The sequence below is a fragment of the Poecile atricapillus genome, chromosome W (genome assembly GCF_030490865.1).
Source record: "Poecile atricapillus isolate bPoeAtr1 chromosome W, bPoeAtr1.hap1, whole genome shotgun sequence".
Classification (NCBI taxonomy): Eukaryota; Metazoa; Chordata; class Aves; order Passeriformes; family Paridae; genus Poecile; species Poecile atricapillus.
The window spans coordinates 29997723-30014425 of NC_081288.1; the positions used below are offsets into that span (position 1 = coordinate 29997723).

Below are 16703 nucleotides of genomic sequence, written 5' to 3' on the forward strand. Positions count from 1 at the left end.
AGCTTTACAAGAAGCAGTGCAAGCACAACAGTGAATTAACATGACCTGACTCTGGTGGCAAACAATTCCACACAAGACACCAACTCTCCTGTTCTGAGTGACTGTAACACTGTAAGAGATGGAGCCCAGATTCATGGACTAAAGGAACACAGTGGATACTGAACATCATAAAAGTGCACATTTCACAGGGGTGGTCCACAGACTAAGGGAATGATATTGTATCAAAGGATAGGAGGGGAATGGGTGGATAATGAGGTTGTATTGGAGAGTGTGGTACCTGAGCACGACATAAATGGTATTGAATAAAAAGCAGAGAATGTGCTGGTTTTGGCTGGGATAGAACTGAGTTTCTGCCAGAAGTTGGTATGAGGCTCTGCCTTGGGTGTCCTGAAAATAGTGTTGACAACACAGGGATGTTTTTGTTATCAGTGTGCAGCACTCACAAAGCATCAAGGCCTTTTCTGCTTTTCACACCAGCCCACTAGTGAATGGGCTCTGGGTACTCAAGGAGTTGGGAGGGAACACATCCAGGACAGCTGACTCCAACTGACCAAAGGGATATTTCAGACCAAGTGTCATGTTCAGCAGACAAAAATGGGGAATGTTCAGAGTGATGGTGTTTGTCTTCCCAAGTCACCATTAAGCATAGCTGAGCTCTGTTTCCCTGGAGGTTTCCCACCCACACATCGGAAGTGGTAAATGAATTCCTTGTTTTGCTTTGCTTCTGTGTATGGCTTTTGCTTTACTTATTAAGCTGCCTTCATTTCAGTCCACAAAGTTTCCCACTTTTGCTATTCTGATTCTCTGCCCCATCCCACTGGGCAAGTATGAGCAGGTGAGCAGCTGTGTGGGGCTTAGTTGCCAGCTGGGGTTAAACCACAACAGTCTTTTTTGGCACGCAACATGGAGCTCAAAAGGTTTGAGATAATGGCATTTAATTGGAGTGTGCTAGATTGAGTTTACAGCTGCTATTGATGTGTAGCTATTTAGTGACAGATGGTAATGTCCTAAACTTTGCACTATAGGCTTGGAGCTTATGAGTCAATAGTCTCTCCTTCACTTGACAGCTTCAGCTTGCATTTGGTTTAGGCAGATGTCCTTCCTCTTTTTTTCTCATTTTCTTCTTTTCCTTCCCCATTACCTCTGTCTTCCTCTATGCAGGACATCTGTCACCCCACCATTATTATGAACAGCAAAAGCAGAATTGTTTCCTGGAAGTTGTTTCCTCCCAAGCTTTGCTCTTCTAGTTTTTGTCAAGCTAGTAAGTAATTTTGGATACAATGCTATTCATTTTCATGCTTTGTGCAATCAGAAAAACTGCTTTTATTTTTTTATATATCAACAAAAACCAAATAAACAAGAAGGAACTGTAACTGACCTTTGCAGAGGCTTCCTTTGTCAATGGATGTGAAGAGAGAGTCTATAAAACTTGTCACATGAGGCAGAATGTGGTCCTTGTTCATTGGTCTGTTCAAAATAAATGTGAGGAAAAAAAAATTTATTTCTGTTTACACTGTTACACTGACACCTATGTAAAAAAGCTTTCTATCACATTTATCTCTATTAAATTACAGGCAGCTCATTCCAAGTTTGAAAACAGCACCAAAATGTATTTGCTATTTCTGCTTCACAATTTAAGTTGTAGCATTCACTGCATCTTCTTTCCAACTAGTCCTTCAATAATTACTGAAAAAATACTGTTGAGAGAGGATAGTACTTAAAACACACAAACTGAAATGTGTCAAGAACATCTCTATATACTAAAGCACCAAATTTAGTGAGTAGGCAATCAAGAAGCTGATATTCTATTCCTGTCTTTACTGTTGACTCATGGTATTTTCATGCAGCACTTGTTTTTGTCTTCTAACCCCAGTTTCCTGAGCCTAGCACTAGCAATTACTGTCCTTTCCTTAGTAAAGTGATTTCTTACAGAAAGAGAGCTAATAGGCAGTAAGAAAGTAGACAGTATTACTGAAATACATGACAAGAGTACCTTAGAATATCCCTTACCTAATATGTGGCAGTACAACCAAGGCAACCCAAGACTGTGAAAGGTCAGTGATGTCCTCCTTCTCTGGTAAATGCATTAAAGACAGTACATGATCCAACACTGGAATTTCTGCCTTTTCTCCTTGTCTTCTACTTGTTTGTTGCCTTGTATTAGAGCTAAAAATAAAACCAAACTTTTTAGTAGTCCACCACTGCATATATTGTTCCTTTTGCTCCTATGATATTCAAAATCATGTTGTCTACTTCTAGCAAAAAGGGCTTGCACAAAATAAGGGATTTTTTTCTTTTCAGTGTCCTCTACTGCACAAAACATCATCTAGTTATGCTGAAGAGCACAAAACGTAGCCCACAAGAAACGTCAGCTCTTTATTTCAAGTTCAAATAATATTTCTAGAAGAAAAGACACTAGCTCTCAGTTGGACACCCACACAATTGGGACATACAGACTCTAGGAACACCTGAGAGTCATCCCTACAACTGTTGTTAATAAACCATGATAACATCAATATAGATGGATGACATAAAACAATCAGTGAGGCAAAAGTTTTGGGACTTAAATGGAATCACAAGGTGAGCCCAAATCAACTAGCCTATTTACAGGCAGAAAGGGTTGACACCATACTGGAACATATCAACAGGAGTCCCTCACACTGCGCACAGCAATCTTTCCATTCCACCCAGTGCTTCCAAGATCACAGTCAGAAGGCTGTATTGGCTTCACCCTTCAAGAAATATAGAAGCTCATACAAAGCAACAGTAAGAATCATTAGAGGCTTCAGAAAAAACTTTTATGAAATAAACTTCAAGGAATTAGGACTGTCGGTCCAGAGAAAGATGATCTCAGACATGTCTGATGATGAAAGCCTGCTATTTGCAAAAGCTTGATGCTAAGAGTAAGAATGTTCTGCTCTTTATGTTTCCAGCAGATAAGATAAGCAGCAAGGGACTTAAACTGCCATAAAGAAGGTTTAAGTTATACACTGAGGACCAGGGAAAAAGCCCCTAACAACCCAACAAAAAGAACGAAAAGCCAAAAAGCCCAAATAAATCAAAAACCACCTGTATAAGTATAAAGATAAAGTACTGGCACAGAATGCCAGAGGCAGCTCAGATATCTCCAAAACTGGAGTATTTAAAAACTAGGTAGGAGATGGGGTATGCAATTCTTGAGATGTCTCCTGGCCGTAATTTACACTACTGACATTGCAAGAGCACAAAAGAAAGTCCAAGCAGGACCAAGGTCCTTGCAGCTCTGTACTCCAAACCACTGAAAAAATAGACCAAGAAACAAAGAAAACAAGGAAAGAAAACCAAATTTAATCGTTTTGACTCAACCTTTTGTTCGCAAAACCTTAATGCTTCCACTATTATTTAATAAAAATAGGAAAAGGCCACACAGAGTAGACTCCTTTAAGGAAAAATAAAATGTTACATAAAAGGCAATACAAAGTCAAAAGTTTTGAACTAGCTGAGTTAGAATTACTAGAAAAATCACTATCATCAGATTAGCAATGGGTCATTCTGTGCTTCAGTGGTTACCCCTAATTTTTCCAAAGAGGCTCTTGGGAAAGCAACCACTTCACTGCAACCAAGCTAGGTTTGCAACTAAAAGCACTCAAGCTGTGCCAGCACAGAGCTGCTTCTGGATTAATTACACGTCCTTTGATATCCAGCTGTGCTCTATGGCAAGACTTTAGTACTGCTGCCAAGAAAGCTCCTGGACAAGACATATGCATACAGGGAAAAAAGCTGGAGCACAGGCAGGAGGTTAGTAATGGTGAGAAGCTGAACTGCTGCACTCACTACAAAGATTAACTGCCATGGGATGCAGTTTGCATGATGGTGTGACAGATCCCCATCACACATGCACCACAACACTGCGTATTAGCAAACATCGTTCCAAAGCAGCATCTCTTCTCACATAATTTCAAAAAGGAAAGTGATATCCTACTATACCACTTGCTTTGCAAATCTGCCAGCAATGCTGACATTTACGCAACTCCAGCAAATACTGGAGGGCAACTTTTATTGAAGGCACTGCCTTCATGCCATGAGCCACACAGACATATCTAGTGTTAGCTAAACTTGAAAAGTCTCACCTGACAGATACTCCGGTGAAAACAAGAGGATACTTTTCAAATGCCATTGAACCAATGGTAGGAGGCTCTGCTTTCACCAAAATGAGTTTAGCCAGAATTGCCACAGCCTCGTCCTTTGTGACAGCATCTGTGCCAGAGAAGCAATGTTCAATGTATTCTAGAAAGCATGGGAGAAAATGCTGGAAACAAAAAAAAAAAAAAAAAAAAAAAAAAAAAAAAAAGTAACAAGTCAAAGATTGGCAAGTCTCTTTAATCATAATCAAATCCACAAAAAGACCTACAACACCAACCACAGGGAAATCCAAATACTCACAAATAAGCTAGCAAAGCATTGGACTTATCAGTTCTGGTGCCCCTACACATCATCACACAGACATTTTCCTATCCCAGCAGAGAAGGTAATTTAATGCAAAAGCTCATTTTCTACCAAATCCAGTCTTATCAGGATATTCCAGATCCTTGACTTGGCTTTCACCTCTCACTCCATTTAATTAACTTGATTCCTCCCAAGTTATAGGGCTTATTCTTCATTTCCACTTAGTTTCTCCAGAACTAATTCTCCTCCTCCCATCCATAACACAACCTCTTAAGTCCCCACAGACAAGCTTCTTTTTGTGAACAGATACCTATCACCCTCTCCAACTATGAGAACCCTTACATAACTTTAACACAATAGCACAAGTAACCTCTTTCCTTCTTATCAGATCATGCCAGAAGTTTAAATAAACATCATGTCAATACTCAACAATCCTTCAGCATACAAGGCAGGTGAATACACTGTAGATTATCTAGTTGTTCCCTTTAGCAACAAAAATAAACATAACGCACAATCACTTCCACCTACCCTCTCAAATTGCTTCATTGTGAACATTGCTTCAGAGAAGTCCAAAAGAAAACGCCGTTCAAATCTACTTGCAAACACCTGCAAGATACAAGTGAAAGGTTGCAGAATGAGTGACATTTCATAGTCAGCTTTTCACTACCCATGGGACATTTTTTCTGGTAAACAAATCAAGCATGCTTTGAACACTGAGATACTCTGCCTGGCACTTTTCCTAATTCCAGCACAGAGCAGCATTGTTTCCAAGTGACAATTCAGGTACAGGAATGCACAGTCCTTTTTAACAAACCCTACTGACACAACCCTTTTTGACAAACACTGCTGGATCCTCTGTACAAACACAACTGAGATATCTCTTCAGGGTGGTATGGAAAATATAAGTTGAAAGTTCTAGGACTGCAGCACGGACACACTAACTGATAGGAAAAAGCTTAGGCCCAAAGTATATTTCAACTCAGCTTTTTTTCTATGTAGCAGGTTGCAAAGTTTACTACCTCGCAGGCACAGCAAACTTCTGTGCTTTTGAAGGATCCAAAACAGGAACAGGCCTTTGAGATACTCAGGATCAGTACTACTCAATGCCAAGACAAACTACACACCCAGATCTCTGTTTCCCAGACCCTTCAGAACGAAAGGACAGCTTTAAGCCTCCTCCAGTTCAACAAAAGCCCACACAAATATCCTCAAATGTTTGAAGAAGTCTCCTGAGCAAAACTGGCCTCATGCCACAGGCTGAACCAATCTTACTTCAGCACAAGTCAACACTGAAGACCAGATGAAATCTGATCTTTTTTAAACAATTGCAAGTCTTGCTTTCCCACTGTAAATCGCGTGGCATTTTTATTTCAAATATTTTTTTCACACACACACACTATAACTATGGTCCACACTGTTAATTGCAAAATTATAATATACTGTAACAGGAAAACTAAAGAATAAGACTCCATAGTATAATCTCCCATTAATCTTTGCAACACTACCTTAGATAGGAATGTATGCAGCTAATCGTGTCAATGTTCCAGGAGCAAAGGCAGTACTGAAATATGCTTACCCCTGTACTTTCTGAATCAAAACTGCAATTGTGTGAACCTTGTTCATAAGGTTAAGGCATGCTTATTAAATGCTTTGGAACTTAATGAAAAATGTATTTTTTTTCACTAAGTTTGACTCAATGATCTGTTTTATCACCATAGGCAGGACGTATTCCTTCACTGTTCACCTTTCTTTCTCTACAAGAGCTATAGATGTTTGATCAGAGCCTGGATTTCATTGCAATGGTGGCACTGCTATACTGACAGCCTGTGCTAGACTGTCAGGTAATCCCAAGACTTCATTAGACTTTATTTAAGGCATTGGGCAACTTCTTCATTATCTGTGTAAAAGGCTAAAGGAAACCTTATGGCATATTTTCCAGGCTGAAATAGAACGTCCAGAAATCACCCTGCTCTAGAATATTTGAAGTCTGGGATTTCTAGCATAAGCAGTAATCCTTGTTACCTTCTGAATAGCTTCCTTGGTCAAAGAATCTGGCAACAAAACATTTTCAGCCAGCAGGAATGCAGAAATGGTGTTTAGCAGCATCTTGCAGCAAGATGATGAGAGATATGGTGTTTGTAACATTTTTATTAAAACCTGAAATGAAAAAGAGAGAACTCATATTTGTCCATGAAGATAATGATTATATGGTCTGAATGGCCTGGGCAGTCCCTGGACCAGGAGGACACAGAGCTCTAAGCTTCAGCCCACAGAAACAAATCCTAATAATCACACTGAAGTTTGAAGGCCCTAAATCTACCTTAATGGGGTCAAATGTATGTGAATCTGGCAGGACTGCTCTATACCACTGATATGGGGTGGTAGGGGAGTCTCCTGCACAGTGAGTGGCAGGAACAGACTCTAGAAGCAATAGCCCATTTTCCTCATTGCTCAATTAAAGTTGGGCTATGCTAGCATTACAATACAGAGGTAAAATGCCACAGAATCAGAGAGGTAGCAATACTCAAAATATGTACCTCTGTTCACTCAACTCAAATCCTAAGCCCAGTGATGCATCAGAAATGTGTATGAATGCTTTGGCTGACCACGCCTCTTCCATATTCAACAGATACTTCTCTGACACATCTAATGACAGTCTGACCTACCTGACAGACATCTTCAGGAAGTGAGATTTTAGATCCATTTGCATGTTCCACTAAGATCAGATAAGCTTGCAGAATTCTTTCCACCTGCTCTGAAGCCACAGAGCAGTTGTCCTTAGATATTTTCTTCTGCAAATCTAAGAGTGATTCCTGTTTAAATAAAATAGGGAAATTAAATGTTTCAGATAATTGAACAGACTGTTTCACTTACTGCTATCTGAGGGACATTCTAAAGAATCAGTATCTCAGCTGCCCAACAAACTATTGTTGGCTCTGTCATATATATTCCACAAATTAAACCCTGCAGAAACACTGTGAAATTTCCCTTAGGTAAAAACATATCCCAGATTCCTTGGACAGAAACACAAGGAACTCCTAAAAATGAGCGTCTCCAGAAAGGCCAACACTTGACATACGAAGTAGGAAAGAGAAATACTGGGCTCCACACCCACAATGGTTTGGAAGCAACTAGCTTTCACTGAAATTATCAGAATTTAGGTACTTTTACACTTGATACATCATTTTACTAATGTGGATGCTGAGAGATTACTCATATAATGTACATTCTACATTAATGTTTTTCTGCCCAGAAGATATAAACCCCTACCCTTAATCCAACAAATTTAACCCAATTTAGACAGCTATCACAGACTATGTGAATACTTCCCTCTAAGCAAGATATCCCCATGCCTCCACCAGTTCCCACAGTAAAAGAAAAAGCCTCATTAAAAACAAAAGGAAATATGTCACCCAAGATTTCATAAATTCCCAAGATTTCCTAACAACTGCAGATGCTGAGTCAAAGAAACCTCAGGGATACAAAACATTCACTGATAAACAAATCCATAGCTAATGACAGTCAGGTGAAAACTGCTTATCATATTGGATGAGGCCAGAGGAACAGGACAGGATTTTCTAGGAAACTGGTTAGTCACAGGAAAGCAGTCTCAAGAAGGAACCAATAGGAATTATTTACCCATGCTGGAAGGACTACCCTTAAAAAGCTCATGTGAACAATTTCCCTGCAGTTTCCCATTTCATTCCTCTGAGGAGCACAACTGACAGTCTGCTGTCAGCTGCAAAAGGCTTCAATCCCCCTTAGCAAACCCCCATTAGATGTTTGCAAATTTTTAAATATTCGTCAGGAAAGTAAAACACACTGCCAGGTTGTGTCATTGCCGATTATTCTACATCATCTTGATCCAACACAGCACAGCCCACAGCATGCAGCTGTGCTCCTTCAAACCAGAGTGTAACCCCCAAGCAACAATGCAGGAACACCTACTGAAAACATTCTGATTTTCAGTACTTGGCTGCAAGGTTCAAACTTGGATTTTCAGGTTTAACCCAACTCTTTCCTTTAAAAAGACCTGTATGGTAAAAAGCTTTCCTTTTACTGTCATAAAGTGGTTTTGAACCACCAGTAGTTCAGCAACACAAAAAAAGCACTACATTCCAGCAAGGGTTCTGCAATGTGTGCAAAAGCAGACTGTACAAAAAAAAACATCCTTGCCAAGCCATAGGACTGAATTCCAAGTCCTACTCACCTACAGTAATTCCTTTCTCACTCACAAAACAGCCACCAGGGTAACTCTAAAGTTAGAAAAGAAGGGTGAAGTTTCTCCCATGACTCTGCATTTTATGCTTCCAAAGCAGAAAAAACCCCAGTTCTGGTCCAATAAAATACATATACTTTCCTCAATAAGTGCTGAATTTTTTCTCAAGTCACTCATGAAAAAAAATAACAGTAAGAAGAAAAATAGTCAGTGTACCTCCAGGCACTTAAAGACAATATCAAAATGCTCCTTATGGATATGCACTGCAGCTGATCTGATCATTTGAGCAAAGGCTTCTCCAACAGCTACCCATGGTAGTTCAATTTTTTCTTCAGTCATAGGCCCCAGCTTCAATAGAATTAACTTCATAGCCTGCACAGGAAAAGAGCATATTGTGTTCTTACACTTAGAAAATAAATCTAGCAATCCTAAAACTAATTAGTGCAATGTATTCATAAAATATTCCAGTGATCTCAATTCTTCCTAGAATGATTACAGGGAAAAAAAAAGGATATCATCTAAAATCTGAAATATCAGCAAGAAGTACGATTCAGCATACAGGAATATTGAAAAGGAATTATTTAAAACAACCTTCCTGTCTCAAAAAATATTCTTAGAAGGTTGTCAAGTAATTACCAACATGCTTATCACCAAGGATCCAGAGGTGAATGAGGAAACACTCCATGGTTTCAGTGAGCCCTGCCTAGGGCCCATTACAGTAACAGTTAAAGGAGCAATCTTGTCTTTACCGTCTCTGCACAAGAGTGGAACATATTTCGAACACCCTTGCACATCTCAAAAAGCAGCTGTCCTACACCTTCCACCTTTTCAGGGTGCTCTCCCAGGTCACGAAGCATTAAATTGAAGAGTTCATTTTTATCAGAAACCTACAAAACATAAGGATAAAAAAATGTTATCTTCTATTCAGAGCTGCCAGATGGACAGAGTCAATCAAAAGGCTCCACAGCACCATGTTCTCCTAGTCCTGCCTTCCCACAACAGTTCAAACTCATTATTTCTATGACCACATGAAGAAATTCAAAGAAGAAATTTGATCAGCTATTCAATTACTACAGCTCCCACAGCCCCAGAATGTACACAGCTCTGCTGAGGTCACTGCAGCAGAAATACATGGGTTTGATTCTTCTCATGATTTTAAACACGTGCATAAATGCACTGTTAAACTGGTCACAACTGAAACGAAAAGTCCCTGACCTGATGAGAAAGAGACGTGTATCACCTGAACACAGAATCCAGTCATCCAAAACTAGAACCACACCTCAGAACACTGCAGGGACTTCTAGTCCAGTATTTTAAACACCTCAGTTTCTGAGGATTTGAACTTTAGAAATCTAAAAATTTGAAAATTTAGAAATTTCCAAAAACTATCAATCAAATGAACATGCTTTATTAAGGTCTCTCAACTTAGGACAAAAATGAGGATATTCAAACTTGCTAGCCAGTCTAAGGAATCCTGGCTTTTGCATGTTTTGAATGAAGAAAACCCACTCTCTTTCCTAGCTCCATGATAGGCTGATGTCTGCTTTTGGCTGATCTGCCTGCGAATGTTACATACAGTGATCTTCAGGAGTGCAAAAACATCACAAGACTTTCAGCTCTACAAAGGCCTGTAAGTATCTGTGAAAAGGCCAGTGGGCAAATGTGCATATACAAATTCAAGCCTCCTCTCTGAAGGATCACCTTACTATTTCTAGATATTTTAGACAAATCAACCACAGACATTTAGTTTAACATCTCTAAACACAGAGTGCCAAGGCCTCTATTTGCCACTACTGACATAGAATGCATGACAATCTCAGTATGACAAAAAAACTCCAACAAAATGGCAAAAAGATGACAACTTGGGACATGCTACATGACAGTTCAGGCCCTGTTAACCCTTCTCTGGAGAAAACCTGATATTGCACATTGAATCCAAAAACCACCTCAAAATGAAGATACCACCAAAGTAAAGCATCCCACTTACCTTTCTCATGAGAAAGACAAAACTTTCAGCAGCAAAGTTTCTGATGTGGAGTTTGTGGTGAGCCAGCAGGGTGCTGTACAGGCTACAAAGACACAAAATAATCCATTTTATTAGCGGCAATGCAAGAATTGCCATCAGCTGGTTAAAAAAAATGTTTCCAGTTTACATTACCACTTTTTACAAACACTAAGAACCTGTCCTTCTAGAGAGGGCCAATACCTTCCCTCATCTAGTTTCCCTTCCACTCTCCCTGCATAAAGAACAAGAGTTTTGCAAAGAAGGTCAAATGACAGTGCCAGGCAAATTAAGTCACAATCAGAAACACCTTTCAAATCTCCGGATCCACACAGATTCAACTGCAGCATCAAGATTTTCAAGAAATATATTTGGCATCAATAAATAAAATGGAAGTTGATTTATATGCCAGATTTGTATTTCAATTGAGCCAACAGGCTCTCCTGTACACTTAAAAGTTTTGAAACATTCAGTTTGTAAGGCTAATAAATATTTGCAGTTTGCTGGTATCAGTAACAGAGGCAGGTGGCTTATCACAGGTTCATTGCAGAGAGAGTGGTGCCTCAGGTTCCCCCAAATTGAGCAGATCATTTCTCAATATGTTCAACAGCTTAGCCTGGGCTGGGGAGAAAATCTGTAACAAGTTTTTTGCTCCATCTGTTCCAAACTGAAATTAAGAGGAAGAAACATGGAAATGCTGTCCATGTCAAAAGGAAGAGCTCAGCTACATCAGCAATTTAAGCCTGAACAAGTGGTCACACTGGGTCAGGCCACATGCTCAGTCAGTCTACAGCAGCTGCCAAAAGCAGATACCTGGGAAACGTTTAAAGCAAGCACATATGAAATCAGCCTTCAAGCACCTGCAGCTCAGGAACTCCCCAAGCCCAAAAGTCCTTGCATTTGGTAACTCCCTGGAGCTTGGCCAGTTTCTCTGAGAAAAGTTGAGAAAGCATGCCAGAAAGTATACTGAAGCATTAAGCCATGTATTCATGTGGCATTCACATTTTTACAGCATCTAGTAACTGCTGATCAAGACAGACACTAAATATGGTTTTTACCTGTATATGTTGTCTATGTCCTTCACCATCAATCTCCACAAATACTTGTAGAGATAGGAAAGAGAGGTAAAAGCCCATTCTAGCAGTTCAGTATCCTGTGTATCCAGTAATTTGGTGATGGCCAGGAAAAAGTCATGAAAGTGAGGATAGAAATCAGCCTGAAGATCTCGAGCCAGCTGCACCACTAGACTGTGTTTCAGAAAATACATCAGTGTTAGTGCATTTCAAAAACAAACCAATAAAAACCTAGTCAAACATTGAATAACCCAGCGAAGTCTCTTTGGAAAGAAAGGCAGCATCACTTTTACTTCTCACTTTTTAAAAAATATTACCTATTAGGCAGCGGTGGATGGCAAGAATCTTAAGATTTCCAAAAAATCAAGCTGACATCAGTAAACAAGGAAACAAATTATTAACATCAGACAAAGCACATTAATATAATGTCTGACATTCAGTAAGCACTCCAGCTAATTTGTTTGCCTTGTCATAACTATATTTTTTTAAGACTTAGAACCATAAAGCTCTACCAGGGTAATATGACCACTTTGGGCATCTCATTGCTTATTTTCTTCAGGCATAATAATGATAAAGAACACTTACAATAGGACTTATACTTACTTGTAATACAAACAAGGCATATGACTACTTTTTGTGACCATATACTTACTTTAATAGGGGTTGGTAAGCAAGACTGCCTTCGACTTGCAAATGTGTCTTCAAGCTCTGCACAACAGCATTTTGGTAATAAACCAGCTGGTTGAAGGATTGGCATTTGTTGGCCACTTCATTGTAGAATTGCACTGTTCAAACAACAAAAGAGAAGCCCTGAAAACCAGTCCAATCCCTGGTAAACATGTAGGGTGTTAAAGAATAACGGTGCTCCAGAGCCCAGTCCAAAAACCAGTCAATAATTTCCCACTGGGCTCTGGATGAAGAAAAAACATATTTTAGCAGTCTAAGGAAAGCAGGAAACATAAATATAAATGACATACCAAAATGCTGAGTGAGGTTCAGTTCCTTCCATTTCCGCAGTCCTTCGAAAAAGTAGGTTTCAACCTCCTGCCAAAACAAAGATGATAATAAATAGCTACCAGCCCTAATGAATGTGTTCTGTAAAGATGAGAGGTTCGAATGAAGACAACTATCAAGTGCCTTAAACATTTAAAGAATATTCTAAGAAATCTCAGTGACTAACTTCAACAGGTACTGTGGAGCTTCAGTGAAAATAAGTCTTTTTTTCAATATTTAAAATACATTTGAAAATATTTTCTGGTGACAGGACTTGTTTACATAACTGCTTTTTATACCTCTGTTGACTGGCTTTGATAATCTAAGATGCTAAGCTATAGTTCACCCAGTACAATGCCTTTTGGCATCCTCACAGCTATTGAGTGGGAAGTTCAGAAGAACAATCCAGTAGGCCAGGTGGCAATAACCAGCAGAATGCTATAATTGTAATGATGATTTATACGACACATAGAAATGATCCTTGTGATCCATAAAGACACATGCTCATGCTTTACACACATGCTGCCAGTATGTGGGTGTTGATCTCTTCTCCCAGGTAACAAGTGATAGGACAAGGAAATGGCCTGAAGTTGTGCTAGAGAAGGTTTAGACTGGATATTAGGGAAAATGTCTTTACTGAAAGGGTGGTCAGGCATTAGGTTCCAGAGAAGTGGTTGAGTAATCCCTGGAAATATTTAAAAGACATGTAGATGTGGCAGTTAGGGACAAGGTTTAATGATGAACTTGACAGTGTTAGACAGTCAGACTCAATAATCTTAGAGGTCTTTTCCAACTTATGATTTTCAAACTTCTGATTCTATTGCAACTATTCAGCACCTGCAAGTATTTCCAAGTCTGGTCCTAGGACTGCTAAATGGCACAGCAGCATCTTTCATGTTCAGAAACAGGCCCACCAGCCACATGGAAGAAATCAGGGTGGTACTGTCAAAGTGCCTCTATGGCAATACTGCAAACCAGGTAAAAAAGTAAAAGGAAACAAAGCATGAAATGAGGCTCCAGAAAAGGCAGTTCTTGCAGGAACTTCTTCCCTATTTCCTCCTAAATTAATTTCTTAAGTGACACTTTCATGGAGTATATCTACTTGTTATTTCAGAAAATAATCACAATTGCTGCTCTCACCTCAGCATAGCTCCCAGTTCTGTCAATCCGATGAATAATATCAATATTAATGTTGCTTAGGCGCTCCGAAAAGGTAAGAAACTGGGAAAAAAAAAGGACACATTTCTTGCTCAGTTCTTAGCACATCCTTTCTAAACCTCTCTCGATAGCATGCACACTGCAAACAGAAACCCCACTTCTAAAGACAGGCTGCCAGATAATACCCCCCAATATCAGCCCTACAAAAAGATCAAGGCAAAACGCCCAGGACTGACCCTCTTCCCCCTGCCCCGACCTGAAAAGCTGAGGCTCGCAGCCCACACGTCTGCACAACACGATGAAAGAGACGCAGAGAAATCTACCTAGACCTCAGCAAACTGCCCCGCTCTCAGCCTTGCTGAAACAACGCCCTGGTTAATTCCATTGAATTATGTCAGCCTGCTACACGAGGCCTGCTGCCTGCCAGGGACGGCGACCCGGCTGACGGAGAGCCGGGTACGGGGCAGCAGCCGCACTCCGGCCCCGCTGTGTCGGCCGGGACCCTGGCAGCGCAGAGCGGACCCTGCCCGCCGCCCGCCCTCACGCCTCCCACCGCCCTGCCGCTTCGGCAGCCGGGCACGGCCACTGAACTAACACCGACGGCAGCAGCCTGAGCTCCCTCCCCCCGGCCAGCAGCCGCGTCCGGGCGGGCGCTCACCCGGTGCGTGTTCCCCGACTTGTGGGACGAGGGCTTGCTCTTCATGGTGGCGGCGGCTGCGGCCCCACAGCGGGTCCCTCACGTGCGGCCCTACGCGCCGGGCGCCGCCATGCCGGGCACGGGCTGCCGGGAGCAGGGGCGGGACCGCCGGCGGAAGGGGCGGTGTGTGCCCGGAGCCGGGGAACGTCCTGTTCCCGTCTCACCTGGGCAGCCAGCCGCCGTGCCCTGGGAGCTGTGGGCAGAGCAGCCCCGCTCCGCTCTTGTCTGTGCGCTCTGGGGCGCCTCGGTAGCAGGGGGAGGCCGCCACGGTGCGCAGGGAAGGGCAGTTTGAGCTATGGCGAAAGCGTGGTGTGGCGGAGCGCAGCCCACAGCACAGCATTGATGGCTCGTCCCGAAACACTGCCCCGCTCCCTGATCTTAGTAGAGATTTTTGTCCGGACCTCAACAATTTAAACAAAAATGTTCATCTTAGACAAAGTACATGCAAACCAAATCCTCGCAAAAGAGCAAAGGGTTGCGGGTTGGTCGTCCCTTGCAGTATCACGGCTTGTCGGAGCTTCTGCCTGCGGCTGCAGCTGCGGGAGGGGAAGGACGTATGAGTGAGGTGGGAGAGGAACTTAAGGCTGGAAGGAGCTTTGGCGTGGGCAGGTGCAGCACAAGGAGTTCAGAACCATGCGACCATTCAAGGTTGGGTCCTGCGCAGCTTGAGAATTTGGCCCTGCCGAGGCTGCCTGTCCTGCCTGCTGCAGGCAGCTCAAGGCCACTTGCAGAAACCAGGCTTGCAGGTTGCTCAGACGGAGAGACGTAAAGGTAGATTTGAGCACGGCTGAAGTTCACGATTAGGAGCACGTAGAGACCTACAACTTCGAACAGACCCAACAGGTTAAACACTGCCAGGTGCATCCAGAAAGGCTGCCCACAGGCAGGCGGTAAGCCATTAACATGATAATCATCTGGACAGGACAGGCAGGGGAGCGTGCTTGCTTCAGCATCTGTGGAGTTAGAGCTACTGAGACAGCTATTGGCTTTAAATCTCGCTCTTCTGCTGTAGGAATAGAAAAGACTTCTGGTGTTTCCATTAAGTGGGAAGAGAATGCCTAATTAGGCATTTAAGTTTGAAAAGGCTGGCTAAAGTGATTTCAAGGCCAAATATCTCCATTGAAAGCGCAGCTAAAAGCATGTTGAGAGGTCTAGATCCACAGGAGCTTAGGCACCAATATGCAGCTGTTTGAGAGCACAAATAACCCTCCAGAAGTGGTTAGTAAATTCACTTACTATGTCTCATACATGTTGTATACTTGTGGGAAACAGTCTACAAGATCTTTTTTTTTCCATTATGAATAGCATTTATAGCAGAGCTGTAGAACTTTGTGGGATGCACGCAGTACAAAATCATCCAAGGAAATGAGCAAAATCTAACATTCATGTAATGGGGAGAAGAGCTCAGGTGTGCTCTGACTGTTCCAAAAGTCATCATCAGCAAAAATAAAAGACATTAGAGAAAGTTTTTAAAAGGCTAAAAATGTTTTTTTTATGTTTGTAAACTGGCAATTTCTCAGAAGGTTGAGACAGGGTTGACCTGCAGCTGCTGACGTTCCTGAGTTTCTGGCTGCAAGAGCTACTCACGGGCTTCACTTCAGCCAGCACTGAATACTGCACTTGGAGGTATATCTGAGTGAGCCTCAGGTTAGCAGCCCCAGTTTCAACACCAGTATGGCCAGGACAGTAGATCTGGTGCCTCGGCTGGCAAGGTTCAGTGACCCAGAAGGGCCCTTCCCCACTTACGTATGAGCTGCAGCTATGTTAACAATATCTTCACTACATACACTCCCCTTTGACTGCAATGCCTCAGGCCTTATTCTTTTACTTTTCCAGTAAGAGATGTGTTTTTCCCATCTCTTCCAGGCCCCAGCTCCAGCACCCTGTGATTATCTGATGGTCCCAGCCAGCAATTTTCCTTCAGAAACCTATGCTAAAGGCATTAAAAATTAAAAGCAGATAGCTTTCTGAAGAGCAATGGCTTATTGGTAGTAAAACTTGTAGAGGCACGTAGAGGAAACCTTTGTAACATAGTGCACGCATGTCTACCAAAGCAGTCACTGATGCAGATCTGACTTCTTCAAAAACCCAGTGTGGGCTACAGCCACCAGTCCCTGACTCTAATCCATCAGCACT

At 41.8% G+C, this 16703-nt stretch overlaps 1 protein-coding gene across 1 annotated transcript in view; it reads right to left on the minus strand.

Annotated features, from left to right (window-relative positions):
• The window catches only part of LOC131591611 (small subunit processome component 20 homolog), a 64093-nt gene extending 49442 nt beyond the window's left edge, over window positions 1-14651 (minus strand). The window contains exons 1-14 of the mRNA XM_058862471.1: window positions 14529-14651; window positions 13853-13933; window positions 12697-12763; window positions 12372-12504; window positions 11705-11893; window positions 10632-10713; window positions 9394-9531; window positions 8861-9016; window positions 7092-7238; window positions 6448-6582; window positions 4954-5031; window positions 4110-4288; window positions 2011-2166; window positions 1379-1467 (exon numbers count right to left, since the gene is read on the minus strand). Of these exons, the coding sequence (XP_058718454.1) occupies window positions 1379-1467; window positions 2011-2166; window positions 4110-4288; window positions 4954-5031; window positions 6448-6582; window positions 7092-7238; window positions 8861-9016; window positions 9394-9531; window positions 10632-10713; window positions 11705-11893; window positions 12372-12504; window positions 12697-12763; window positions 13853-13933; window positions 14529-14573 (1675 nt within the window). The 5' untranslated portion in view covers window positions 14574-14651. The remainder of the gene's footprint in view (window positions 1-1378; window positions 1468-2010; window positions 2167-4109; window positions 4289-4953; window positions 5032-6447; window positions 6583-7091; window positions 7239-8860; window positions 9017-9393; window positions 9532-10631; window positions 10714-11704; window positions 11894-12371; window positions 12505-12696; window positions 12764-13852; window positions 13934-14528) is intronic.
• Between the last annotated feature and the right edge of the window lie 2052 nt (window positions 14652-16703).